Here is a 25552-nt window from a genome sequence, read left to right on the forward strand (position 1 = left end):
TTATCATTTAAACTTATGAACTGAGAATTTTCGCAGTGGTGTATTTTTACTCATACAGTTCAATAAACATTTTCTCCATTATAGATATAAACAATTAGATAAAGATGAAGAACAGTTAAATTGGTCATTTAAAAGACGTTCAACTGGAAATAAAGAAAGCACATTCAGAGTTTACAATAGAGAAATTATTAGAGAATTATTTAAATAGCGAAAACTTGCTGAAAACTTAAAATGCTTGTTCCCACAGTCTTGCAAAACCACAGCCATAACTTGCATGCCTAAGGGCATACAGGTGCCTCCGACTTTTCAAAGGAATTCACACTTTCAAACAAACAGCTCCACAAGATTAACTTCACCGAGGTTCTTTTACTTTGACACAAAGCTATTTACAAACATCCTGGCACAGATACCTTTCACCCTGAACTCTTACAAAACAGTTAAAAAATAATTAGAAATAAAGAGGGATAGAGAAGCTAAAAAACTGTGCGGTTCACCTTTTAAGTCCCAATTTTATTTTATTTTATTTTTTTATATAATTAGGTTCTGACTTTTTTTTTTTAAAACCTATCGACACAGTGTGCTTTCCTGGTGACGGACTGTCTAATCGCCACGTAAACGCACACAGGAACGTAATCCGAAAACTCGTCTAGAAAGGCAAAATGTTCATTAAAAATGTTTTTAAATCTACACACCACACCACAGCTGGTTAAAAATAAAAAGTTAAATCATTAAAAATGAAAACGTCAAAAGGTCGACGCCGTGCTTTGGTCACGTGATCAAAGGTCCAACGTTTAGCGGGAAACAACATGGCGAACGAGAAGACAGCTGCAGCACCAGACTCGGTGCAATGTCCCGTTTGTTTTAAAGACTTCACGTCCGCCACAATCAACGGACATCTGGATATATGTCTGCTGAAAGGCGTTACTGACAGCAGCCCGTCCACAGCAGACGAGAGCGGACCTCCCGTAAAGAAATCCCGCACTGGTCCCGAGGCTGTCATCAAACCTGCAGCCAGCTCCTCCTCCATGGCCAGCGCGCAGTCACCGGGGATGTTTTCGCTGTTTCAGAGCAACAGGGGGAAACCTCCGGTCCAGACTGAACGGAACGGTTTGTTTGTCGGTAAACAAAGTCCTGGCAGTGCTGCCAGCAAGGGGGTGAAACGTTTACTGAACGAGGAGGCGGAGCTTGGAGCAGCAGGTACGGAGCCTTTGAGGAGTCAGCAGCCCGCGCCTGCATCCAGCGGGCAGGGCTTGAAAACCGCGAAACGTCTATCACCGCGGACGTTGTTTGCAGTCGACAAGCCTCTGGCGGAGGTGCTGAGACCAGAAACACTGGAGGAATACTTTGGGCAAAATAAAGTTGTAGGAGAGCAAAGTCTCTTCCGGCCACTTCTTAACTCCCAGGAAATACCGTCGCTGATCCTCTGGGGACCTCCGGGATGCGGAAAGGTGTGGAGGTGACCCAGTATGATGCAGCATCTCTCCCCAGCTTTGCTTAGTATTTTCCTGCTGTTTGATATGTGTTGGTTAAAACACCTTATTGCCACTGATTCAGCTCCCCTCACTTTATTTGTAGGGGACAAATTAAAGGAAAAACCTGTATCCTTCACCCCTAAGATGATATCCGGGCAGTATTATTGGGTCACTGTAAATCAATGCAAAGTATTTCTGCATGATCACTTTTTATGTCTTATTGTAAAGGAGGCGATGAGTTTCAAAATTAAGTGAATCACGTGCGGTGCTGTTTTGTCCATGTCCTATGCCACGCTCTCCAAACACCAACCGAGATGACTAAAGTCAGACGTGTAGTATCATTCATTTAAGTTTTCCTTTAATTTGTCATTAATGATATCCCGAACAATAAGTCATCACCTGCTCTCGGCATTCAACTAGTACTCAGAATTGAAGATGGTTGAACCGACTGAGTTCTAATTTCTAAAAAAAAAAAAAAAAAAAATCAGGGATATTGAACAAAAACTTGTACTTTAACATTTGATAATTTTATATAATGACATTTTTTAATGTACAGTATAACCATATAAATATTTAACACTCTACCTCATCCATATAGTGCTTTAAAAGTGTTTTTTAAATATAACTTTTAAAGTCTCATCTATTCAGTGATTCTTAAAGCTCTACTCTAATTTTTTGCACAAAAAATATTTTAATTTAAGAAGCTTTCATCAGTTGTCTTTTAGTAATATGGCAATTTTCTGTTGAATTAATAATCCACAAATTGCTGAAATTATTGTGGGTAAGAGAAAAAAAAATGTTAAAAATTATTGTGATTAATTCTTCAAATGTAAATTTCTTGTATTCTAATAATTACAGTCTCAGTTTTGGCATGAAACTTGGGGCTTGTCCATTTTGCACCTTTTTTCTTGTATGTTTTTAAATAATTATTGTCTAGATTAACGCTGAATATCCGATACAGTGGATTTAAGTGAATTTTCAGCTGTGGTACTCTTTCTTTTATTCAACTAGAACTTCTATGTCGTGTTGAAAGAGTGAATGATGGCGTCTGTGGCTGCTCGGTTGGTGGTACAGCTTGTTAATGACTCCTTAGGCATGTTGAGCTGCCAGCGTGGATCATTGAACAGCCACTAGCCATTCCCAGACTTTGTCGGCATGCTTTTCTGACACCTTATCTCTTCTTTGACCCTCCTGTCGACTGCTTTGCCGCAGTCAGGTTTCCTCATTGAATAGACGAGTCACTAAATCAGCTCATTTAACTTGATTACACATCACAGAAACTTCTCAATGAAAGCTGCATTACATGTTCTGCCTGTGAGTTTACGTTAAATTACTCTCCATGTGGCTCACTGTATTTCAGACCACTCTAGCCCACATCATTGCCAGCACCAGTAAGAAGAAGGGGACGGCTCGCTTTGTAACTCTGTCCGCCACCAGTACATCCACCAATGAGGTCAGAGAAGTGATAAAGCAGGCGCAAAATGAACTCCGACTGTGCAAGAGGAAGACCATCCTGTTCATCGATGAAATTCACCGCTTCAATAAATCCCAACAGGTGAGGAGGTATTTTAGAGCAGAAAGTTGTACTCTGCTTGTTGCAGACTTGTAAGTAGATCAGATTTTTTTTTTATGTTCTTCCCCCTGCCAATAAAATTGTATATCAGCAGGAGTGTATATGTATGTATAAACAGCTTACGGGACCATCTTTATCCCTTCAAAAACAGCACAAGTTCTCCAGCTTATGTCTTTGATCTATTGGAAACATACATTTTGGGGATTTTGACTGATAATATAAATAGAAACGATTTATTTACATTTTGTCTCCTAACTCATTGGTAACTTAATGGTTCATGTTTATGTTTTACAGAAATCTTAAATGGTTGTATCGATCAATATAATCCATTGTCCTTTATTTGCAGTAGTTTATTCAGAGGTCTGCTTCACTACTGGTACACAATATTGCCAAAAGTTTTCGCTTGTCTGCCTTCAGACGCATATGAACTTGAGTAGCATCCTATTCTTAATCTATAGGGTTTAACATGATAACGACTCAGCCTTTGCAGCTTGGAAGCCATCCCCAAACTGTTCCCACAAAGTTGGGAGCATGAAATTGTCCAAAATGTCTTGGTATGCTGGAGCATTAAGAGTTCCTTTCACTGGATGTAAGGGCCGAGCCCAGCTCCTGAAAAACAACCCCACACCATAGTCCCCCCTCCCCCAAACTTTACACTTGACACATTGCAGTCAGGCGTGTACCGTTCTCCTGGCCTCTGCGCACTATGTGCCTCAGCACCCGCTGACCCCGCTCTGATTTTACATGGTCTTCCACTTAATGGCTGAGTTGCTGTTGTTCCTAATCGCTTCCACTTTGTTAGAATACCACTAACAGCCAACTGTGGAATATTAAGTAGCAAAGAATTTACATGACTAGTCTTGTTGCACAAGTAGCATCCTATCACAGTACTGTGCTGGAACTCACTGAGCACCTGAGAGCGACCCTTTTTTTCACAAATGTTTGTAGAAGCAGTCTGCATGCCTATGTGCTTGATTTTATAGACTTGTGGCCATGAAAGTGATTAGAACACATGAATTCAATGATTTGGATGGGTGACATCTAGGGCTGCCACGATTAGTCGACTAGTCACGATTACGTCGACTATCAAAATCGTCGACGACTGATTTAATAGTCGACGCGTCGTTTGAAGCTTTGTAAGACCACAAAAGCCGCAGGAATAAGTAGTAGGATTTAAGAGTGTAATAACGGACTGAAACAGAAGATGGCAGCACTGCATGTACAAGGATGCCAGCTGCCGTTAAACCCCGAAGAAGAAGAAGTAGCTCTATCCCAGAATTCATAGCGCAGCCCAGCTCAGTTTCCAACAATGGCGGCAGCTAGTTAGTTTTAATATTACTCTTATTATTCTTTCTGGGTCACAAAATAAACGTTTAACATATTTTCAGGCGAGAATGTAGCTGTGTAAACCTCAAATATCTGCTCAGTTTATCAAGACACCACATATTTTCAAAAGCGCTCCAACGTTTTCGGAGACGTCTGTTACCCACTAGCTCGATAGCTAGCCGGGGGCAAGGCTCACTAGAGCCCGTGAGAACACAGGACTCCTGGCAAATCGTTTTCAAACCCACCGCCGTCTTTCGCTACTCAGGTTAAAAGTGATATATAAGTCACTTAGATAACTTAAAAATGTTATTGTTTGGCTTTTTTTAGTATTTTATTTGTTCCTGAGTAAATCGGTTTGGCTGAGATAAAAGTTATAGTTTTTACACAGCTGAATATACGTCAAGCAGACAACTGATTATCAGAAGTGTGAGATGCTGGAGAATATACTCCGGTGTCCTGTTATATTTTAGATAGCAAGGAGCAGACGGCTGAGTTTATTAAACTTCACCTAAACAATCTGCAAATTTCATTCAAATTTAATAAACTATCATCTTGTCTTTATTTTTAGTTAGCACATACCTGAAACACTTAAAGCTGTAAGCTAATGATAGTTATATAAGAGCAGATGCACGCAGGTGCAATAAGCTGTACATTTTACGTCCAATGGATGCATGACCTGATTAGTCGACTAATCGCAAAAATAATCGGTGACTAGTCGACTATCAAAATAATCGTTTGTGGCAGCCCTAGTGACATCCAATTACTATACAGTATAGTGCCAAAAGTACTTTTGGCACTATACTGTATTTATTCTGAAAACTGAAGCTTTAAATTCTAACATCCTGTGAAATCCTGTATTATGTGTAACAGTAATATAACAGCAGTGTCAAATAGAAACAGGGATTGGTCCAGATCCTTTTTGAATGCCCAGTAAAAGTAGTCTCACTTGGATCTGTATGTGTTTGCGTCTGTAGGACACCTTCCTTCCACATGTGGAGTGTGGCACAGTCACTTTGATTGGAGCGACCACTGAGAATCCATCCTTCCAGGTGAATGCTGCCCTGCTGAGCAGGTGCAAGGTGGTGGTTCTGGAGAAGCTGTCTGTGGAGGCGATGGGCTCGATCCTGAACAGAGCTGTGGCCACACTTGGGATCAGAATCCAGGGACAAGATTCGACAAACCCCAAAGATGAAGACCAAACAGATGGACACAGGTAGATTCCCACAAGCTCCTTGACTGTAGTGTCACACGTGACCAAATATCACCTAAACCTCACTATCTTTGTATTCCTCACATAGTGGGTATCGGAAGATGGAGCCACAGCAATAGCCTCAGCTTTGGTTTTGTTTGATAGTTTGACAAATGAGGTTTGGCACAAGCTATAATCACCTGTTAGCTGCCAGCTGATGATTGTATATAATCTGCTATCTGTTTAATTTAGATTACACAAATCCATCGTTTTAGTTAATTATTTTTTTATGGGGGAAAATAAAAAAACAACATTTTTGACAAAACTGATAAAATCATTTTGCTGCCAGTCAGAGTGACTTATATCAAGATATGTTTTTGAGATGAGCGCTGGTTAAAACAGAATAGCATAACACTGAGAATATTCATGATGAAAGGCATTTAAGCATTATCTATTTTTTATCTATTTTTTAAATGTTATTCCATATTAAACAGTAGTGGCACTGATACAGTGTATATTTTTAATGTTTTTAGACCAAAGATTTACATTCAGCAAAAAGCCCTGGACACCATGGCCTACCTTTGTGATGGCGACGCAAGAGTCGGGCTCAATAGTCTCCAGCTGGCTGTTCAGGCTCAGATGTCCAAAACAAACCTCTTAGCACCTGACGATTCTCCTCAAGAGATACTAGTGACAGAAGAGCATGTCAAAGAAGGTCTCCAAAGGTCCCACATTCTCTATGATAAAGCTGGTAAGCGCAGATGTACTCACCTTGTCATTTTAGCATCGGCGCTCCTTTCTTTGAAGTTCCTTTTATCAAAGCTGGTTGGTCTTTTGGGTGGCACTATGTGCAACTAGGCCTGAATAAATATTCCAGCTCATAACACTGTGACCCATGCTTGCATCATCCTCACCCTCTGTTTTCAATTCTCCTTTCCGATACTCTTACATGGAATCCTGTTTATGTGGAAAATGTTTTTGCAGGTGGGACCAAGAGGCAGAAGTTACCGGCCTCTTGCCTCTAATTTCTTATTGAAACTGTTAATTTTTTACTTCTGTTTTGCTCAAAAATGTCACCAGAGGTCCTGGGATAAAGGTTGTTTCAATAAAAGAAGAGGCTTTGTCTTTAAGGATGTGGGCAGCACAAATCGCTCCATACTTTACAAATCCACATTTTTTAAATTCCTCTCGACAGCATCATTTATAGCACTCGTCATGACGTACTTTCATGCTTTGAGCTTAACAGCTCTATCATATTACGCCCCAGTGTCTTTGATCACCGTTATATCATGGGGACAAACCTTATTTCTTGCATTTCTCTACCCTTGCTCGGTGTTTTGGTGTGCCGTGTGTTTCTTGTGAGTGCAGTGCACGTATTTTAGCTGAGCGTCAGAGCAGTGTGTGCTATTCATTCATACTAGCTTTGAGACTGTGATTTTTTTTTTTATTGCATTCATAGCTAACTGATATTTTAATGTTTTTGCTTATTACAATAACTTATAAGGCCTGTGTTTACTTATAATCGGAGCTTTTTTTTAGTCTGCTGTAGTTTTAGCTGTTCTTATCACCTTTGCTCATCATGCACAGAACTCCTCAGACTCATTAGTCCTCCACACTGTCCTGTTACACAACACGCAGCTGTCCCAAAAGATGGAGATTTACTGTTCCCTGCTTCACTGGGTGATGAAGCCATCATTCAGCTTGACTAATGACTTTAATGGAGACAGTATTCATCTATTTTTGGTCTGATCAGTCCTTGTTTTTTTAGATAAGGTAATTTTTTCAGTATGTAATGACCTTCAGTCTCTTGGTTTGAAAAATGCTGATGAAATGTCACCTGAAGAAAAATCTTCTTATCTGTTAGAAACATTTATTTGTGTGTGTGTGTGTGTGTTACTCAAAGGTGAAGAGCATTACAACTGCATATCAGCGTTACATAAGTCTATGAGAGGCTCCCATGAGAATGCGTCTCTCTACTGGCTGGGCCGTATGCTTGAGGGTGGCGAGGATCCGCTCTACGTGGCTCGCAGACTGGTCCGCTTTGCCAGTGAAGATGTGGGTAGGTGAATTTAATTATCGCATTATCTCACCTCTGCATTTATTTATATATATTTTAGAATTTTCCAGCTGCAATCATCCGGTGTGTATTGACCTTTTTTTTCCCCTGGCACAAAGGGGTTAATACATAGCAAGAAAATCAAAATACACACAGAAAAAAAGATACCGGTACTGCTCTCAGCCCAATAATGTTTTTTAAACATGCATCCCTAAGTTAAAGGCTTCTTACACTTTTTTCCAGTTTTTCTCCTCTACATTCCTAATCACATCTGGCTTTATTATGTCAGTAGAGCTATTTATACTTTTTTATTGTACAATTTTAAGACAAAATAAGGCAATTTTGAATTTGGTGGCAGCAATATGTCTCAGAAAAGTTGGGACATGGCAACAAAAGGCTGGAAAAGTAAGAGGTACTACAAAGAAACAGCTGGAGGAACATGTTGCAACTAATTAGTGTAATTGGCAATATTACAGCAACAAGATTAGATATAAAATAGCATCTTAGAGAAGCAGAGAGTTTCTCAGAAGTAAAGCGCAGAGGTTCAGCAATCTGCCAAAAACTGCATCTACAAATTGTTAAAAAAAATAACTGAGAATAATTTTCCTCAATGTAACATTATAAAGACTTTAAATATCTCATCATCTATAGTACATAACATTATCAAAAGATTGATAATTGGAGAAATCTCTGTGCATAATGGAGAAGGCTGAAAATCAACATCAGATGCCCGTGATGCTGCATTAAAAACGGGCACGATGCTGTCATGGAAACCACAGCACGAGCTTCTATAAATCGCTGTCTGTGAACATAGTTCACTGTGCCACCTGCAAATAAACGTTATAGCTCTGTCGTGCAAAGAAACCATGTGGGGACGTGATCCAGAAACACTGCAGTCTTGCATATTTCAGCAAGATTATGCTAAACCACATAATGCAGCTGTTACAACAGCATGGCTTCATAGTAGAAGAGTCTGGCTGAACTGGCCTTCCTGCAGTCTGGACCTTTCACCAGCTGAAAACATTTAGAGCATCATGAAACAAAAATATATATACAAGAAAGAAGATCCAGGACTGTTGAGCAGCTAGAACTGTATATCAGACAAGAACTGGACAACAGTCCTCTCCCAGAGGTCCAGAAGCTGGTGTCCTGAGTTCCCAGACACTTACAGACTGTTGTTAACAGAAGAGGTTAGTAAATATCCCCCGACCAAACTTTTTTTGATATGTATTCCTGTATGAAATTGCAGCAGGAAAGAAACTACTGACTGGACTGAAATGACAGAGAGAGAGGAAGCTTGACAAAGTAGTCATAATGTTTTTTTAAAAAGTGCTTCTTATTCTGCAGCGTTGCATCCTTCTTGTCTTTCAGGTATGGCAGATCCCGCCGCTCTTACTCAGGCTGTTTCTGCCTTCCAAGCCTGTCATTTCATTGGGATGCCTGAATGTGAGGTAAGCTCAGTGGACCAATCAGTGACTGGAACCCTAATGTCTTGTCAACCCTAAAGTTGTCTTCACCTCAGTTTTCTTCCTTTTGTTTCATCTGCTGATCAACAGGTGATCCTCGCTCAGTGTGTGGTCTATCTGGCACAAGCACCCAAGTCTGTTTCGATCTACAAGGCCTATGATAATGTGAAGACCTGTTTGAGAAGCCACAAAGGTCCCCTGCCTCCCGTCCCCTTGCACCTCCGCAATGCCCCAACCAGGCTTATGAAACAGCTGGGTTACTCGAAAGGCTACAAATACAACCCAGCCTTCAGCAGCCCCGTAGAGCAGGAGTACTTACCTGAGGAGCTGCAAGGAATCAACTTCTTCACCTGGAAGCCCTCAGACTCATGAGTATTTTTGTAAAAACAAAAAACTTACTCTATATAATGCAGTGGTTTTCTGTTTTTTCCTGATATTGCCTTCTTTAGATATCAAAAGTAAACACAGCAAACTTATTTTCTCCACATAAATTATATCCACTCAGCTCTGCTTCACTGCATATTATTCTGTACTTGTCCAGCTACCCTGCTGTACTGACACACTGAACCACAGTTTGAAAACCACTGCTGTCATGTTCTTTAAAACTGAGGCTGCTACAAGGACCAGTTAAGGCTTATTATATAAGCTGTGTATTTACGCTGGCAGTTAAGATTTTTCACTTGTGTCACAAACTTGTTAATTACAAAGGTTAGAAAAAAAATGAAAAATAGTGCACTCATTCTATAAACGGTCTCATGTTATAGTTTTTACATTTGCTTTGTAGTTATACAAATAGATCAATGACACAGTAACTAAATACACCCAACTCAACTTTGTGTTTTCATAATGCTAATTCAGACTTTTTAAAAACTGTCCATGTTTGGATTTATCTTTGTAAAACATGTATACATTGTTTAAAATGAATAAATGTGTTTCCTTATCTGTTCAATCCTGCATGTTTCTTATAATGTGTAGATACTTAAAGGAAATACAAGTCAGACATAATACAAACATTTCATTATACACTTTAATGTTCAGCCTCTTCACATGTTATGAAGTCTAAATCAGTTTTGTCTGTAAAGAAACATCACCAGAGTTTGTACCTGTCTCAGAGAGAATTTTCTTTACAGGGCAGTGAAACAGATTCCTGTCATCGACTTCCTGATTTCTTCTTTTTCACATATTTGTCAAACTGAAATGTTCCAGATAAAACAAAATTTAATGTTAGATAAAGATAACCCAGGTAAATACAGAATGCAGTTTTTAAATAATTTATTTAAGAGAACAAAGCTATACAACCCTACCTGGCCCTGTGTGAAAAGGTAAATGGCCCACTTGTTAAATTATGAATTAACTTTGAAAACAGAGTTCAATTTCACTAACCACACACTGACCTGATTACTGCCAGACCTGTTGAATCAAAAAGATCACTTTAACAGAACCTGTATAACAAAGTGAAGTATGCTTAAAGATCATGCCACGATCTAAAGAAACTTGAGAACAAATGAGAAACTGTTGTTGAGTTTCCACATTGATACAAGTCAATGACATCTATCTAAGGCTTTGGGGTTTCAAAGAGTAGCCGGTCTACCAAAATTACTCCCAAGAATACATCAACACCTCATCCAGATCACAAATAAACCCAGGACAACATCTAAAAAACAGCAGGCTTCACTTGCCTCAGTTAAGGTCAGATGATGATTCATGATTCAACAATAAGAAAGAGAAAGAGAAAAATGACATCCATGGGGCAGTTCAAAGGTTAAAACCACTGCTGACCGAAAAGAACACAAAGTCTCGTCTCACATTTGCTGCTTCAGATGTAAATGATGGAACCTCGAATTCTGCTCTCTACCAGAAAATCCTGAAGGAGGATGTCCGGCTATCATTCTGTACCCTGAATCTCAAGCTGACTTGGGTTAGCACATCAGCAAATCTACCTCAGACTTAAGATGCTTTGGCATGACCTTAAAGGGCATTGTTTAGAGGGCAATTACTTTATTCATAAAGGGTCAGGTAGATTTAGAAACCTTTTTTCCTTTAAAAAATGAAATCCTCATTTAAAAAGTGCATTTTTATTCACCTGGGTTTGTGTTGTCTAGTATTAAAAATGGTCTGATGATCTGAAACATGAACATGTGACATAAATACATAAGAAATCAGGAAGGGCGGTAAATACTTTTCGTAGCAAATGAAATGGGTAATTGTAGGTTTTACAGGTTACCCTGAACCGTAACACATACGCTGAACAGCACTGTCAGTTTATTTTGCAAAAATATAACATTAAGTTCTGTGGTTGTTTTTCACATGGCATGCTTTCACCTCCTGCACAGACCATTGTTGTCTTTACTGCACCACCCCACCAGTCACTTTAACTGCAGACGCTGTGATCCACCACAGGAAGTAGGGCCTGCTGTGGTGTGGCAGGGGGCTGGGGGCTAAAGATCACAACGCCAATCAAATCGAATGCATAATAACTGAGTATTTAGAATTTAACAAAGATGCGCCACACTTGACAATAGCAGTGGGTCTTAATGTAGAGACGACCCCACCCTGTGATGTAGCAGGGCTGGTTGTGGTTGAGAGTAGCATCATGTTGTGGCAGGCAAGCCAGCTGAACCTTATCACTGATAGTGGTTCTCTTCTCCAGTTTTAGTAAGGCAATGTCATTCCTGTGAACAAGGATGAGGACTTTTTTTATTTCATTGAGTCTTCGCTGTGTCATTGTTTTTCTGCAAGTTAAAGAACAGAAAGTAACAACATATCCACACGACACACAGTTGTCATTCCATTTAGGGTGTATGAACCGTTTTTCAATTACTATGAACTGTTCAGGTCCCTCCTCTTTGTTCATGTTGTGCACAGCAAGAACCACCCTGTATGTGTGGAAACTGGAATTGAAAAGAAAAAGGCTTTCAGTTTATTTTTATGACACTTTTTTAGTGTTCAAAACGGCTGCTTATATGTGATCTGGCCATGAAAACACCAAGACCCAGTTAGGTGCAATTATTGTCCCTCCACAAGTGGGGTAGAAGGACTGCAAAGAAACCTGAAAGTAAAGGAAAACTTTGAGATTTAGATCAGAAATCATAATTTTGTACGAAGGGTCTGAGCCGGCTTTATTTCTACGAAGGCTCAGATCCTTCAGTGTTAGCAGCAAGCTGCTCTGTATGCTTTATCAGTCTGTTGTTGGGAGAACCATCTCCTTTGCTGTAGCATGCTGGAGTCCAGGCATCAAAGCAAAGGACGCAAACAGACTGTACAAATTCATCTGGAAGGCAGAGTCTGTTTTTGGCATGAAGCTCGCCACCCTGGAGGAGGTGAACAGTGACAGAATGCTGGCAAGACTGCTGGCAATCATGGACAATGACTACCACCCCCTCCATAACACACTGGACAATCTGAGCAGTTTCAGCAATGAGTTCCTTCAACTTTGCTGTTTGAGGGAACGTTACAGGAGGTTGTTCCTTCCCGCTGCTATCAGACTCTTTATCTTATCCACGTGGGTCAGGTCCACACATGTGGAACAGAATTAATCACACCTCAGTGTACCCTGTCACTTTTGTACACCACAACATATATTTGCATACATACTTGTCCTATTATATTTATATGTATATTTATATTTATACCTATATCTCTATATTTATCTATTTATCTTAATATTCATCTATCAATAACACTCTAGCTGTGTCCCAAAACGTCGGCTGCATCCTCCGGAGGCTGCATTTGAAGGCCGATTACGTCACAGCCAGGCGACGAAGGCTGTCCCAATTCGTCGACTCCTTCAAATGCGGCCAACAAATGCGTCCTTCATTTCCCCGAATTTGAAGGATGGGTCGGGTGTGTCCTTCTTGGCCCACCATATCCCAGAATTCATAGCGCGGCCCAGCCAAATTTCAGCTGCCAACAATGGCGGCCGCTACTATGTTTTAAAATTAGTCTTATTAATCTTTCTGGGTCGCAAAATAAACTTTTAACATATTTTCAGGCGAGAAAGTAGCCATGTAAACTTCAAATATCTGCTTGGTTTATCAAGACATCATATATTTGCAAAAGTGTGCCGACGTTTTCGGAGACGTCTGTTACCCCCCCGCTCGATAGCAAGCTGGGGGGTTCAAAGGTCACTCCAGCCGGCGAGAGCAGCGGACTCCCGGCTTCATCGTTTTCAGACCCTCGCTCTTTCTCTACTCAGGTTAAACATGATATATAAGTCACTCGGATAACATAAAAATGTAATTGTTTGCCTTTTTCGGTGTTTTATTTGTTCCGGAGTAAATCGGTTTGGCTGAGATCAAAGTTATTAGATTATTAGATTAAATAAAACTTTATTAATCCATCGGGTGGGTTCCTCCGGGATTTTCACACAGCTGAATAAACGTCAAACAGAAAACTAATTAAACAGAAGTGTGAGACGTTGAGAATTTATGCCTGTTATATTTTAGATAGCAAGGAGCAGACGGCCGAGTTTATTAAACTCCACCAAGACAGCGGTGACGCAAATCTGAAGGCTAGACCGTCCCATTTCACAACCTCGCACTTCCGGCCTTCTTGGTCTGCGGAGGACCCGGCTCACGTATACCGCGAAGCCCGGGTCCTCCGAAGGATGCAGCCGACGTTTTGGGACACAGCTTCTTTCTACACTTATTTTATATGAGTGCTTGATGTTTGTTGTATATCTGCTGCTATGACAACTCAATTTCCCTCTGGGATTAATAAAGTTTCTCTGCTTCTGATCTGCTCATGTTTTTACGAGGCGCTCTAAAAGATGCAGTTATACTCCCCGCCACAAGGGGCGGTTATGAACACGGCTTGTAGAGGAGCCGAAGAAGAAACTGTAGTTTAAAGATGGCGCTACCCGGTGTTTTACTCGTGCGTTTGAGAGCGCTGTGCAATATTGGCAAATGCGTTCATAGCGGCTGTAAAACAACGTCTGACTTGAGTAAAGAAATGCGATGGTATGGGACCAAATCTCCAAGCTTTCAGAAGAATGCGACATCTTATTTCCAGAGTAAACGAGGTGAGTGAAGATGCCGGTTAGCTAACGGGTGACAGCTCGCCAGCAGCGGCGCTAAAAACTCAAGGGCACGCCATTTAAAAGGTTGTGGTTCGTGCTTGTATTTCGCAGTCTTGCTTCTTTTGTTTTTTTTTAACCTCATATTTGGACTCCCATGTATCCACTGCCGACAGTCACCTTAAAAATTTCTATTATATTTACTGTTTAGTCGATAGCAGACGCCACCTCCTGAAGGAGTTCCCAGATCCTAAAAGCCTCCTGCACAACACCATCTCACGGTCACTGGGAGTCAGCGACCTCTCTCAGCTCATCCAGTACAGTTGCATGGAACATGCTGGTGTTAAGGTCAGAGCTAAAGTCAGAATGAGACGGCATTATTGCTTACACTGTATGTGTGACAAAATCCGTTGATGTTAAGTTTTGTGTTGTGGCTCCTCTGTAGAAGGCCACTGTCACGCTACAGTGGCCCTGCAAGATAGAAGAGGAGGGTTACGGCTCAAAGAAGAGCGAGGCAGAGCAATTTGCAGCAGCTGCCGCTTGTCAGAAGCTCAGAGTAAGCTGAAAACCAGCATGTGAATTTGCAGTATATGATATGTCTTTCTCCCCTCTCACCGTTCTTTGATTGTGTTCGTTTACAGGAAATGGGTGTGATTGGGCCAAACAACCAGCTCCCCAGGAGGAGAGCTGGCCGAGGGAGAGGAGGGCTACATACACCTCTTCATGATAACGAGGATAATTCCTGGACAGGTGACATCTACAGAGGCAGAGCAAATGACCGGGCACCTGCTAAAGAGGATGACTCCAATGTGTCAGAAGCTCTTTCCTTGTTTCCTCAACCTAAATCTCTACTGAATAGGGTTATCCAGGTGGCCATATCGTCCAACAATATCTGGGTTTGTAGTTCACTTTGTTTTGGGCAGTAACATCTATCCTCTTTAAACTTGATGTGCATTGTAAGCTACCATGTGACTTATTACTGCAGGAGCTACTGCAGTTCAGAACAACAGGAGGGAAGCTAAAGAAGTGTGAGCTGACTCTGCTCTGGCCCGAGGAGATGACATTCACAGCCAAAGCAGGCAGCCGGGCGGCAGCAGAGACTAGAGCTGCTGCACTTGCCTGCATGAAGCTAAAGGTGAGTATTTGTCGAGAACTACTGTATCTTAACAAGTCAAGATTGTACTTAATATATGCATCTCACCTGCTGGTTACAGGAATTGGAGCTGCTGGATAAGGACAACAACCCACTGACACATGCCAAGTATCATCGAGAAAAGGTGAGGGAGGCTGGAGAGAGGGAGAGACGCCCACTTCCATTGGAGATTCCAAAATATCTGGAGCAAAGCATGAGAGAGTACCTCACCCAGGTGAGTCTTGGTACAAGGAGGATTAGTGGTGTTTGACTGAGTTTTGACAAAAATGTAAGTTTCTGAGTTTGCGCATTTTTCTAACAGTACCCAGTGACAACAGAGGTACAGAAACTATGGGAAGAGGAAGAGGCAAAAGAACAGCAGACAATAAACCGGAATGATGAGGAAGAGGAGGACTTTATAACAGATGCCATCACAGGCAGGCCGTACAGGCCTCTTTCTGAATCTGAGGCTCAGCAGCTCAGCATCCACATGCAGGAGAGATGGAACAGAGCGAACCCCGAACTGAGCCTCGAGCTCCCGGTCGACGCCCACCGTCAGCGTGTGATCTCGGCTGTGCAGGCCTCCAGGGTAGTTGTGATTGCTGGAGAAACAGGATGTGGCAAGACAACTCGGATCCCTCGTTTTCTGCTGGAGGATCGCGTGAGAGGGGGCAGCGGGGCTGAGTGCAACATCTTGGTAACCCAGCCTCGCCGGATCAGTGCTGTGTCGGTGGCCCACCGTGTTGCTCAGGAGATGGGTCCAGCTCTGAAACAGTCTGTAGGATATCAGGTTAGGACAGCCTCATAGATTATACAATATCTTAGTTGAACACAAAACGATTTGTTTTGATTTCTCTAATAAGAGAAATGTATTTGCACAACTTCAAAACTTCGTCTTGTGCTTTAAAAATTAAGCTTTTTAAAACGACTTTTTATTCAATAAACGTATTTGAAATTCCTCTCGACAAAGCTGTTTTTGGGCTCCCACAACAAAGTGCTCTAACTTTAATTTCAGTCATCACCAGGACATAAAATTATGTCATAGGTGTTTTTGTTATTTTTGTTTTTATGAAGCTATCTAGATTACAGTAAAATGTTTGATCTGCCTGCACTTCTCTCTAGAAAACTTGAGCATTGCAGCTCATGCAATGACTACAGATTCATATTAAAGTTCTAATTTTTGAGGGCCTTCCTTATATCTATTGTTTTTAACTATTTTCTGACATAAAGAGTAAAAAGTAGAATAAAATAAACTGGCAGTTTTCTTATTCTACCACATTGGTTCTGTAACTGAACCCTTGAATTGTGGCTGGTAGCGTCGCAAGTATATGAAGGGTTGAGTTAATCTTTTCCATAGTAATGCATAATATTTGTATTATCTTTCTCCTCTAGGTGAGACTCGAGAGCCGACTCCCAGAGCACAGTGGAGGAGCGTTGCTCTTCCTCACAGTGGGCGTCCTGCTGAGGAAGCTGCAGTCAAACCCAACCCTGAAGGGAATCAGCCACGTGGTGGTTGACGAGGTCCACGAGAGAGACATAAACACAGACCTGCTGCTGGCTCTGCTGCGCACAAGCCTGAATGAGAACCCTGACCTGAGGGTCGTTCTCATGAGTGCCACTGGGGACAACCAGAGGCTGGCTCAGTACTTTGGAGGCTGCCCGATTGTAAAGGTGCCAGGGTTCATGCACCCAGTACGAGACAAGTACCTGGAAGATGTACTAAAGGAGATGGGGCGTCAGTCTCAGGTCCCAGAAAGGGTGAAGACAGACAAAGAGGTGGAACTCACATCTGCCAGATTTTTGTTTTTCACACATTTTCTTTTTTTTTCCAAACTCATGAGTTGCTCTGCGTCTTTGTCTTGTTTAGAACGATGCTACACCGGATCTTGATTTAGTCGCTGATGTCATCGAACACATTGACAGATGTGGAGAACCAGGTGCCTATTTTAACAAGCTGTTAATTCACTTTAAATAATAGTGTTTGAAATTTTGGGCTGAGTCATATTTTACAACAACTACTCTCTCCTCATTCTTCAGGTGCAGTGCTGTGTTTCCTCCCAGGATGGCAGGACATAAAGGCTGTTCAAGAGAAGCTCGAGGAAAAACCGCGCTTCTCCTCTGGCTCCCAGATGATCCTGCCCTGTAAGTAAGGAGATGGATTTCCAGAGGCCTGCTTTTTGGCCTCTGGAAAAAGGTTCCCCACCTATAACCAGTTTATAATTTGGTTCTGCTTTTCTTTTAGTGCACTCAAGTTTATCAGTGGCTGACCAGCAGGCTGTGTTCCAGCGCCCCCAAGTGGGACAAAGAAAGATTGTCCTCGCCACAAACATTGCTGAGACCTCAGTTACAATAGATGACATTGTTCACGTGGTGGATGCAGGAACTCACAAAGAACAGAATTATGACCCACGGACTAAGGTTAGTATTGGTATTTGATTTTATTCCAGAAAAATGTCAGCAAAAGTAATCTCTTTATTTATTTATTTCCCCCCCAGGTGTCCTGTCTGGATACAGTTTGGATTTCCCGTTCAAATGTTACACAAAGAAAAGGGAGAGCAGGCCGGTGTCAGCCGGGACAGTCCTACCACCTTTTCTCAAGAAAACAGCTGGAATCCATGCCTCCCTTTCCCATCCCTGAGATCCTGCGCACCCCACTTGAGAGTTTAGTAGTGCAGGCTAAAATCCACAGTCCAAACTCAAAGGTACTGGAATCATTTTTGTCCTGTTCTTTCTTGTATCTGTATTTAAATTTTTCTTCCGTTTTATTTATTAATGGCTTATTGTTTTTGGTGCTTGTAGGCTGTAGATTTCTTATCCCAAGTATTGGACAGCCCAGAGCCAGAGTCTGTGAGAGATGCTGTCCGTAATCTACAAGATATAGGTAAGTGCGTCTTTACTTGTCTTTACTCGTCTTTACTTGTTGTCTTGTCATTTTGATGCACTTTTGTTTTGCAGGAGTCCTGGATAGGACCGAAACACTGACTCCATTAGGGGATCGTGTCGCCTGCATGTCATGTGACCCACGGCTGGGCAAAATATTAGTCCTGAGTAGCATGTTTAGATGTGTTCTGCCTATGTTGTCTGTAGCTGCCTGTCTCTCTAGAGACCCTTTCCACAACAGCTTGCAGAACAGAGCACTAGTCAACAAGGTGAGATGTCGTCACCATAATAGATTTTGCCATATTTTTGTTTGCTAAGCTGTTACTGAGTCGTCTGCTTTCTGTTTGTCCAGGCCAAAGAGGCTCTGAGTGGCTCAAGCTACAGTGACTACCTGGTGTTCAGTAGAGCTGTTCTGGGCTGGAGGAAAGTTCAGCAGGAAGGCAACCGAGAGGACAGGGATGAATTTCTGGAGAGACACACCCTGTCCAAGGCCAGCCTTCGGTTTATAAACGGTCAGTCTTTTACCCCCTGTCTCAGTCCACTTTTGGAAGTTAAAAAATCCCTGCCCTTTTGTTTTTTGCTAAAATGCTAAATTCAGATATTTCTGTCATGTGATCCTGTTGCAGGTCTTATATCTCAGTTCAGTGAGAATCTGCATGACGCCGGGCTGGTTTCTCATCCCGGTGACTGCCAGCGTTACACCTCTCTCTACAATGAGCACAGCAACCAGGATGAGCTGCTTAAAGCTGTGCTGCTGGCTGGGCTGTATCCCAACCTCATTCAGGTACATGGCAGCTACCCAGACTGACTTTCATTACCTATATCCTGCTATAATCCCCCCAGGGACTCATAATTATCTCTGTATGGGCTAAAATGGATACGTATGCATTTGTATGGTAACAGTGATGTAACGGTTCTATAAATCTACTTGAGCCTTTCTAGGTTAAAGCTGTATAGGTGTTTGTGTTGAATCTAACGTTGCATTGCATTTAAATTAGACCTGGTTTGTTTTGTTCTTTTGTTTTTAGGTGAAGAAAGGTGTTGTGACTAAAGGAGGACGCTTTCGTCCCAACAGCATTTCTTTGCGAACACTCAGTGGGCCAGTGCTGCTTCACCGCTCCTCAGTGAACCGGTCAGAGCGAGCCCTAAATATTGAGTTTCATCACAAACAGACTTGATGTGCATGTAAAGTTTGTTTTCATTTTATATTGTAGAGGGGAAGAAGACCTCCCTAGTCGGTGGTTGACCTTCTTCAGTGCCATCAAGTCCAACGGGAATGTTTTCATCAGAGACTCTTCTGCAGTCCATCCACTCGCCCTGTTGCTGCTTACAGACTGTGATATCACAGAGATGGGTAAGATGTTTTCTGCTCTCCCTAAAGAATGCATTTGTAGCACTTGTTGGAGGATGGTAATCTGACTGAAATCCTTTGTTTGTTCTCCTCTCTGATCAGCTGAAAATCTTGTTGGTTTAGATGTGTTCATGTGCTGACTAATGCTTTTGGACTGTTATGGAGTTCTACAGTAAAAGTGAAATTATTTCAACTGTGCAAGTCTGTCTGCATGTTTGTAGTTTGCATTTTAGACAAGCACCAAAAATGAAATCATCCCTTTGCATTAGCAGACTTGAATACTACTCTTCTTTTTCTTGTGACCAGTGCATGGCGACAAAATAGAAGTATCATTTCCCGGACGATCTCTGGTGCGCTGTGAGCTGCCGGTTGAGACGTGGGAGCTGCTCTGGGAGCTACGCACTTCCATTCAGACCATGCTGCACCGAAACCTCAACAGCCCCAGTAACACAAACGCTTCTCAAGATGGAAAGCTCATCTCTTTACTAGTAGAGCTGCTGAACAATACAGATTCAAACCCTCTTATTCACAGCAGTGACAGTGAGGTGGATTGATAAGACTGAGCGTTTTCTACATGTCTGCTGGCTCAGACAGATTAAGTGGCTAATGATTTGCTGTTTTGACTTTTTTTTTTTTTTTTTTTTTAAACTTCATTTTTAAGGATGGCTGATGTAAGACCTCATTTGAATTTGGAACTTGTAATTGATGGTTAGTTGCTTTCTGAAAAGCTGAAGCTGGATCTTACTCTAATGGGTAGTGACAAAAGATGGCTGACCAAAGATTGTATGCAATAAACGTCATATTTATTAAAATCAACATCGCTGTTTCAAAAATGGTTTGATTTTCTATATAGAGTTATGGGATTACAGAAAAAAGAAACTCCAGAGGAAACTTTTCCTTTTTCTTTAAGAAAAATCCTTCATAAATGTCATGTGGAAGCTGCTCAGGCGTCTCAGTAATTCCTCCATGACATCCTGAGGGACCGCGATGCAAAAGCTGCAGAAACAAAATTAAAAAATAAATAAATAAAAATAAAAAAAGACTTTGAGACTTGGACCATGAAATAAATCCATCTGCAGTCTAAACACAAACTTCTTTTAACAATAGAACTGATTTTTTTTTTTGTTTTTTTTGTTTCATACCAAAAATAAAATTGCTTTATATAATATCTATAATTTCTCAATTATGTATTTTGAAGAGTGCCCGACTTGTATTGTACCTGATGTGGTAGGTGCCCTCCTTTTGTCCGTACTCCCAACCAGGACTGGTAAACACTCCACCTTCTTCTAGCAGTCTCGTACAGTAGAATGCGTCTGGCTGCAGTCCTAATTCCTGAAATATCCAAGGGAAACAACAAAAACACATTTCAGGAAAATGAACCAGGAGAAAGTTCAAAGGGCTTCAGCACTGATTATGTAATACATCCTCTTGCATTTCTGCTGTAACCTTGGCTTTCTGAATGGCTTTTGGTGTGAGGTGCAGTCTGGGGAACGCAAACAATCCTCCTTCAATGGGTGGGCAGCTGAATCCCGGTAGGCTGTTGACAACCTCGTGGACTTTCTTCACGTTATGAACCAGCACAGTCCTGATGTGCTCAATCTCCTGCAGAAGACATCAGCTTGTAGAAAAATGGCAAATTCTTTATCAAAAACAGCTACAGCTACAGCGCTACATGTAGTTGGTCGTCCTCAGCTAAACAAGAGTACAGTTCTCAGGTCCAACCTGTTTATAGAGCGGGTATGAGGGGTCTCCTGGCTTTGGAGGGTCTGTCATCAGATCCAGGGCAATCTGACCTAAAACTGGTGGACAAGCATCTTTGGAGAAAAGTGTGTGGATGTATTTCATGACAGCAGGATCCAGATTTACCAGCTCGACATATCCAGCACGGAGACCACACCTAATGAAAGAGACTTACATGTAGAAACAACAAAAAACGTAGCTGTTCTGGAGCTTTGCTTCTCATGATCACTCTCAGTGGATGACCAGTTTATCACTGAATTAGATTTTTTATTTTCATTTCACACTATCCCTACCATCCTCCTGTGACACACCAACCCTCTGCATGTCCTTCTTTACTACATTTAATGAAGATTTCTTCTTTACTTCCTGCCTGCCAGCTCAAAACAGCTGGTACATCAAAGGGAAAGCTCAGGTTGAGCAGTTTGGAGACATAGTTTGAGACCGAGATGGTTTGGACATGTGCAGAGGAAGGATAGTGGATATACTGGACACACAACCTTCCTTTTGACTCTTGCCCTCTCCACCCTGCTTGCACTCTCTTCTTCGCCTCTCTTTTGCACTCATCCACTAACCTTTGCTCCTTGCAGCGCCACTGTTACACCTGTGATACTTTTAAGTTCCGTATTTTAGCTTGTATAAGAAGTGTTTAAACTTACAATGAGACTCTGGTTAATGATCTCTTTGTTCATACCAGTCTAAAGAAAATGTCCAAAGTACGTGCTATTTTAGCACACTTGGCACTAATTTGCATGAATTTCAAAAAGACATTTCTACAATTAACACAGAAAATATATGTTAAACACAAAAGTGTAATTGTCACGATGCAAGTCATGCAATGCAATCAACTTTGGAAGTTTTTACCTAACAGCCATAAAAGACTGACAGACAACATGGGCACCCAAGTTTGTGAATGTGATAACTCGAGAACAAAGTGATGTAGGAGTTTTAAATTACATTGTAGGTGTATCTACTAGAAGGCTGAGAGGTGCCACTAACTGCCACCAGTATCAGGGTAACCGTTGCACTGGTTAGCATATTAACCTGGCTGCAAGGAGGTTCAGGGGTCAAACCAGCTGGAGTCTCTCTCCTTGTGCCTATGTGGGTTTTGTCCAGGTTATCTGGCAACCTTTCAGAGTCCAAAGATTGCATGTTAGGTTAATTGGTGACTTTAAGTGTGAATGTGTTTATAAATGACTGTGTCTCTGTGCTGGTCCAATAACAGCCTGCCAGCCTGACTAGGGTGTATCTCACATCTCACACAGTGACCCTAAGGTACCGAAGAATCTCCTCAGAACTTTTTTTTTTTCACTAGTATATCCAGTGTTCAGATTCCTCTTCTGAAAAAAAGCATAAACTGTAGAGAGTAGCTTATGTCACATTTGCGTTTTTCAAGATAAGATTTCTTAAAACTCAACAATACAGAGAAATAATATTTGTAATGCAGTTAACAAACTTGAGAAGTTTGGTGTATAAGTTTTTAAAAATCCTGATCATCTTTGTAGTTGTGCAAATAATGCACAATAGCACTTATAAGTATCAGTGAGCATACTAATGTCTTCATCTTTTTGATCTTGTAGTGAGATTGCTTATTTGACTGCTTTATTTCTTTACATTTCAGTTTAATTTTTGCCTCAAGCTTTGTGAGAATCATCGATTACAAACCAGATACACATCTGGACTGAACACATACTCTCCCAAGAAGCCTTTGGACACTGAGTGAAAGGAGGCCAGCTCCACTGTGCCTGAGAAAGGAGGCCCCATCTCGCTCAAAGTCCTTTTGTAGGAGACAAACTCACAGTTTTCCCCATAAACACAGTCCTGATAGAGCTGCAATGCAACATGTAAACATCCATAAGTTCATTTATACAGGTGCATCTGGTTTTTAAAATATGTTTGCATGGATGATAATAGCTTCTCCACCTCATCAACCAGAAGAAAGAGCCTCTTTTCCCAAGCAAACCGGATCACCTCTTGCACTGATTTTTGGCTCTGAACATAACCTACAGGCAGTGTGGCATAAAAACAAGTAAGGGTATAATATTCATCCTGTAACACAAAGACCAAACACTTACAGTAGACAATCCCCACACTGGCTGGAATAAATACCTGCTGGATTTCCGGGGTTGATGACGTACAGAGCCGCAGGATTACAGACTCCCTTTGCAGATTCGAGCGCTCGCTGCAGCTCTTCCACCTGCAGCGCCCATCCCTCCTCCTCACTCAGGTAATAAGGGACGGCGATTGCACCCAACTGCGTTATGGACAACACGGTTTTGTTGTGGCATGGCACTGGAATCAACACACCTGTTCTTGGTGAAGCCTCACGCTTCACTAAGACATTGAGAATGTTCTAGAAAGCACAGAAAAGAGAGATTGTGATGATCCATTAGAAAGCACATACACATGTATGCAGCATGTCGGTAATCATGGAGTTACCAAGATTGACCACTGTGAGCCAGGGCTGATGTAAATGTTGTCGGGGTGAGATGGAATTCCTCCGTCTCGTCTCTTTATGAATTCAGAGATGCTGTGGATGATTTCTGGTATACCAGCTGTAGCAGAATATGAACCTGAAGAGATTGAAAACAGACTTTAACTCACATAAAACACACCTACAACTTGATGCGGCAAAACAAAGCAGACTTTCTGCCTAGATTTGAATTCATAAAATGGCTTTTTAAAAATGTTTTATAAGACATATACATTTCATTGTATTTATAATGTTTGTCTATATGAGCCTATAGTTTATTAAACACTACTATTATTATATATGTATCCTGTATAGAGACATTTATGTATATAATAAACATGGAAGCCAGAGTGTGACAGTATTTCTGCGCAGTTTATTTGTAATCTGTGGAGACCTGTTACTGTTGTTTTAAGTGAATGACTGAAAGTAAGATATTTTCACCCAACTTTATGAATTAAAAAACTTTTTTTAAAAATTATTTATGCTTTACAACTGCAAAAGTGTATGTAGCTTTACGAATTCTTGCAAACCTCATTTTTTATACATAAACAGCTATTTTATTTTATTTTAGAATTGAATTGAATTTTGATTTTTTCTATTTGCACACAGTGGGCGAAACGGCATTTCAGCGCTGTGTATGTCCTGTACATTGCAGAACTGACAATAAAGTTTAATTTGACTAACAATGATTGTAGTAACCCTAAGAACCTTAAAGGTATTCTCCAGTTCCATTTGTACCAGTTGAAGCTCTGTAGATCTGTATCTGTAGATAGTTTTGATCCCATCTGCCCTGTTTTGGGGGTTTTAGTCTTTTGCTATTTCTGCCACCACATGGTTACTGCAGATAAAGCCTTGTGGCGGGGGCGTGGTCTCTGGCCTGTTGCAGCGGAGAAAACGTCACAGTGAGCTCATGGGGCGGTGCTGAGGCGGGGAGAATAGGTGCACAGGTGCATCAATTGACTGTGTGTGTCTGCTTATTGACAGTGAAAGCTGGCTGGGAAGGTGTGGCAGCAAGACGGAGAGCCTGTGTCCGGAGCCTAGGGCCGAAACCACAGTAGTAGTTGTCACACAATAAAGATTCCGTGCTCTGATAACTGTGTGCGGTGAGTTTATGTGCTCCACCTTGGGGGTCCTGCGCTACAAGCATTTTCATTTTTTTTCACATCATTAGACCGCATACGTTGCCCTCACCTACACTCCCTCCAACACATCTTCCCAGCTCCTCCTGGGCCCTCTGTCTTACATCAAGTGGCAGATTGTTGCTGTTGATAAGCGGCGGGTAAACACACGCTGCAAGAACCTGCGAAAAAGCGCAACACGGACATCCTTACTCAAAGGAAACGTAATGAGTTTACACAGTGTGTAAAGGTCCAAGTTTACCTGTCTGACAAATGTCAGAGGTTTCATTCCTGCCCTGTGTAAATCATCCTGGAAGACATCGATCACTTCTTTGTAGGGTCTTCTCATTCCCTGTAGAAGAGGAATTGAAAGCAAAGGTTAAAGATATTACAACAAAGACAGCATAACTAACTCTGTTTTATGCTCCCTATATTACAACTCTGCGTAAACATAGTTTTTCTTGCCTGTCTGAGCTCGTCCTTGATCTGGTTTGCTCGTCTTGCCAGGGCTCCATACTCTAACTGCTTCATGTTCCACATGTTTGAATTGATGTCCTGCTAACCCTCTTTACTTTGTTCAGACCAACAGAAGTGTGGAGGAGGTGAGCTGAGTCTTTTCTTCCTTCTCAGCTTGATGTGAGCAGAATCATTTACCAAAGGACTTGTTTTTTAGTCAGATGTGCACAGAATTAGGCAATATGTGCCTTATTAACAGACCCTGTGCTGAAAGGACAGACTTCTTGAATTAACTCCAGTGCACAATTC

General features: G+C 41.5%; 3 protein-coding genes across 3 annotated transcripts; 2 read left to right on the forward strand and 1 right to left on the reverse strand.

Annotated features, from left to right (window-relative positions):
• Nucleotides 1-250: 250 nt before the first annotated feature.
• On the forward strand, nucleotides 251-10031 carry wrnip1 (WRN helicase interacting protein 1). The gene is made up of 7 exons (XM_063462690.1): nucleotides 251-1448; nucleotides 2833-3027; nucleotides 5346-5584; nucleotides 6094-6311; nucleotides 7464-7619; nucleotides 8988-9067; nucleotides 9173-10031. Exons 1-7 carry the CDS (start codon nucleotides 807-809, stop codon nucleotides 9452-9454), a joined length of 1812 nt encoding a protein of 603 aa, XP_063318760.1. The 5' UTR covers nucleotides 251-806; the 3' UTR covers nucleotides 9455-10031.
• A 3899-nt stretch (nucleotides 10032-13930) lies between these two features.
• dhx30 (DEAH (Asp-Glu-Ala-His) box helicase 30) lies at nucleotides 13931-20265 on the forward strand. The gene is made up of 19 exons (XM_063461418.1): nucleotides 13931-14102; nucleotides 14308-14444; nucleotides 14542-14652; nucleotides 14738-14992; nucleotides 15082-15231; nucleotides 15311-15463; nucleotides 15551-16018; nucleotides 16621-17004; nucleotides 17096-17165; nucleotides 17266-17370; nucleotides 17471-17646; nucleotides 17724-17930; nucleotides 18028-18109; nucleotides 18184-18377; nucleotides 18461-18620; nucleotides 18735-18892; nucleotides 19137-19240; nucleotides 19323-19462; nucleotides 19766-20265. The coding sequence occupies exons 1-19, from the start codon at nucleotides 13931-13933 to the stop codon at nucleotides 20011-20013; spliced, it is 3474 nt and encodes a 1157-aa protein (XP_063317488.1). The 3' UTR covers nucleotides 20014-20265.
• On the reverse strand, nucleotides 20262-25318 carry LOC134617469 (alanine aminotransferase 1-like). Its single transcript, XM_063462718.2, has 11 exons — nucleotides 25253-25318; nucleotides 25050-25139; nucleotides 24861-24969; nucleotides 23636-23769; nucleotides 23306-23549; nucleotides 23120-23199; nucleotides 22890-23026; nucleotides 21182-21356; nucleotides 20906-21061; nucleotides 20679-20791; nucleotides 20262-20455 (listed from the first exon to the last, which is right to left on the reverse strand). Exons 1-11 carry the CDS (start codon nucleotides 25316-25318, stop codon nucleotides 20365-20367), a joined length of 1395 nt encoding a protein of 464 aa, XP_063318788.2. The 3' UTR covers nucleotides 20262-20364.
• Between the last annotated feature and the right edge of the window lie 234 nt (nucleotides 25319-25552).

This window comes from Pelmatolapia mariae, linkage group LG18 (genome assembly GCF_036321145.2).
Source record: "Pelmatolapia mariae isolate MD_Pm_ZW linkage group LG18, Pm_UMD_F_2, whole genome shotgun sequence".
Taxonomy (NCBI): domain Eukaryota; kingdom Metazoa; phylum Chordata; class Actinopteri; order Cichliformes; family Cichlidae; genus Pelmatolapia; species Pelmatolapia mariae.

What these genes read in the sequence shown, in the direction of transcription:
- LOC134617469 (XM_063462718.2), bottom strand. Translation starts at nt 25,318, where the DNA reads ATGAAGCAGTTAGAGTATGGAGCCCTGGCAAGACGAGCAAACCAGATC. An exon ending in TCTTTCTTCTGGTTGATGAG is followed by an intron (nt 23,027 to 23,119) that starts GTGGAGAAGCTA and finishes GTTGCATTGCAG; the next exon opens with CTCTATCAGGACTGTGTTTA. An exon ending in GAGGGCACCTACCACATCAG is followed by an intron (nt 20,456 to 20,678) that starts GTACAATACAAG and finishes TTGTTTCTGCAG; the next exon opens with CTTTTGCATCGCGGTCCCTC.
- dhx30 (XM_063461418.1), top strand. Translation starts at nt 13,931, where the DNA reads ATGGCGCTACCCGGTGTTTTACTCGTGCGTTTGAGAGCGCTGTGCAAT. An exon ending in TATCGTCCAACAATATCTGG is followed by an intron (nt 14,993 to 15,081) that starts GTTTGTAGTTCA and finishes TTATTACTGCAG; the next exon opens with GAGCTACTGCAGTTCAGAAC. An exon ending in CAGCCTTCGGTTTATAAACG is followed by an intron (nt 18,621 to 18,734) that starts GTCAGTCTTTTA and finishes ATCCTGTTGCAG; the next exon opens with GTCTTATATCTCAGTTCAGT.
- wrnip1 (XM_063462690.1), top strand. Translation starts at nt 807, where the DNA reads ATGGCGAACGAGAAGACAGCTGCAGCACCAGACTCGGTGCAATGTCCC. An exon ending in GACCAAACAGATGGACACAG is followed by an intron (nt 5,585 to 6,093) that starts GTAGATTCCCAC and finishes TAATGTTTTTAG; the next exon opens with ACCAAAGATTTACATTCAGC. An exon ending in CTTTGCCAGTGAAGATGTGG is followed by an intron (nt 7,620 to 8,987) that starts GTAGGTGAATTT and finishes CTTGTCTTTCAG; the next exon opens with GTATGGCAGATCCCGCCGCT.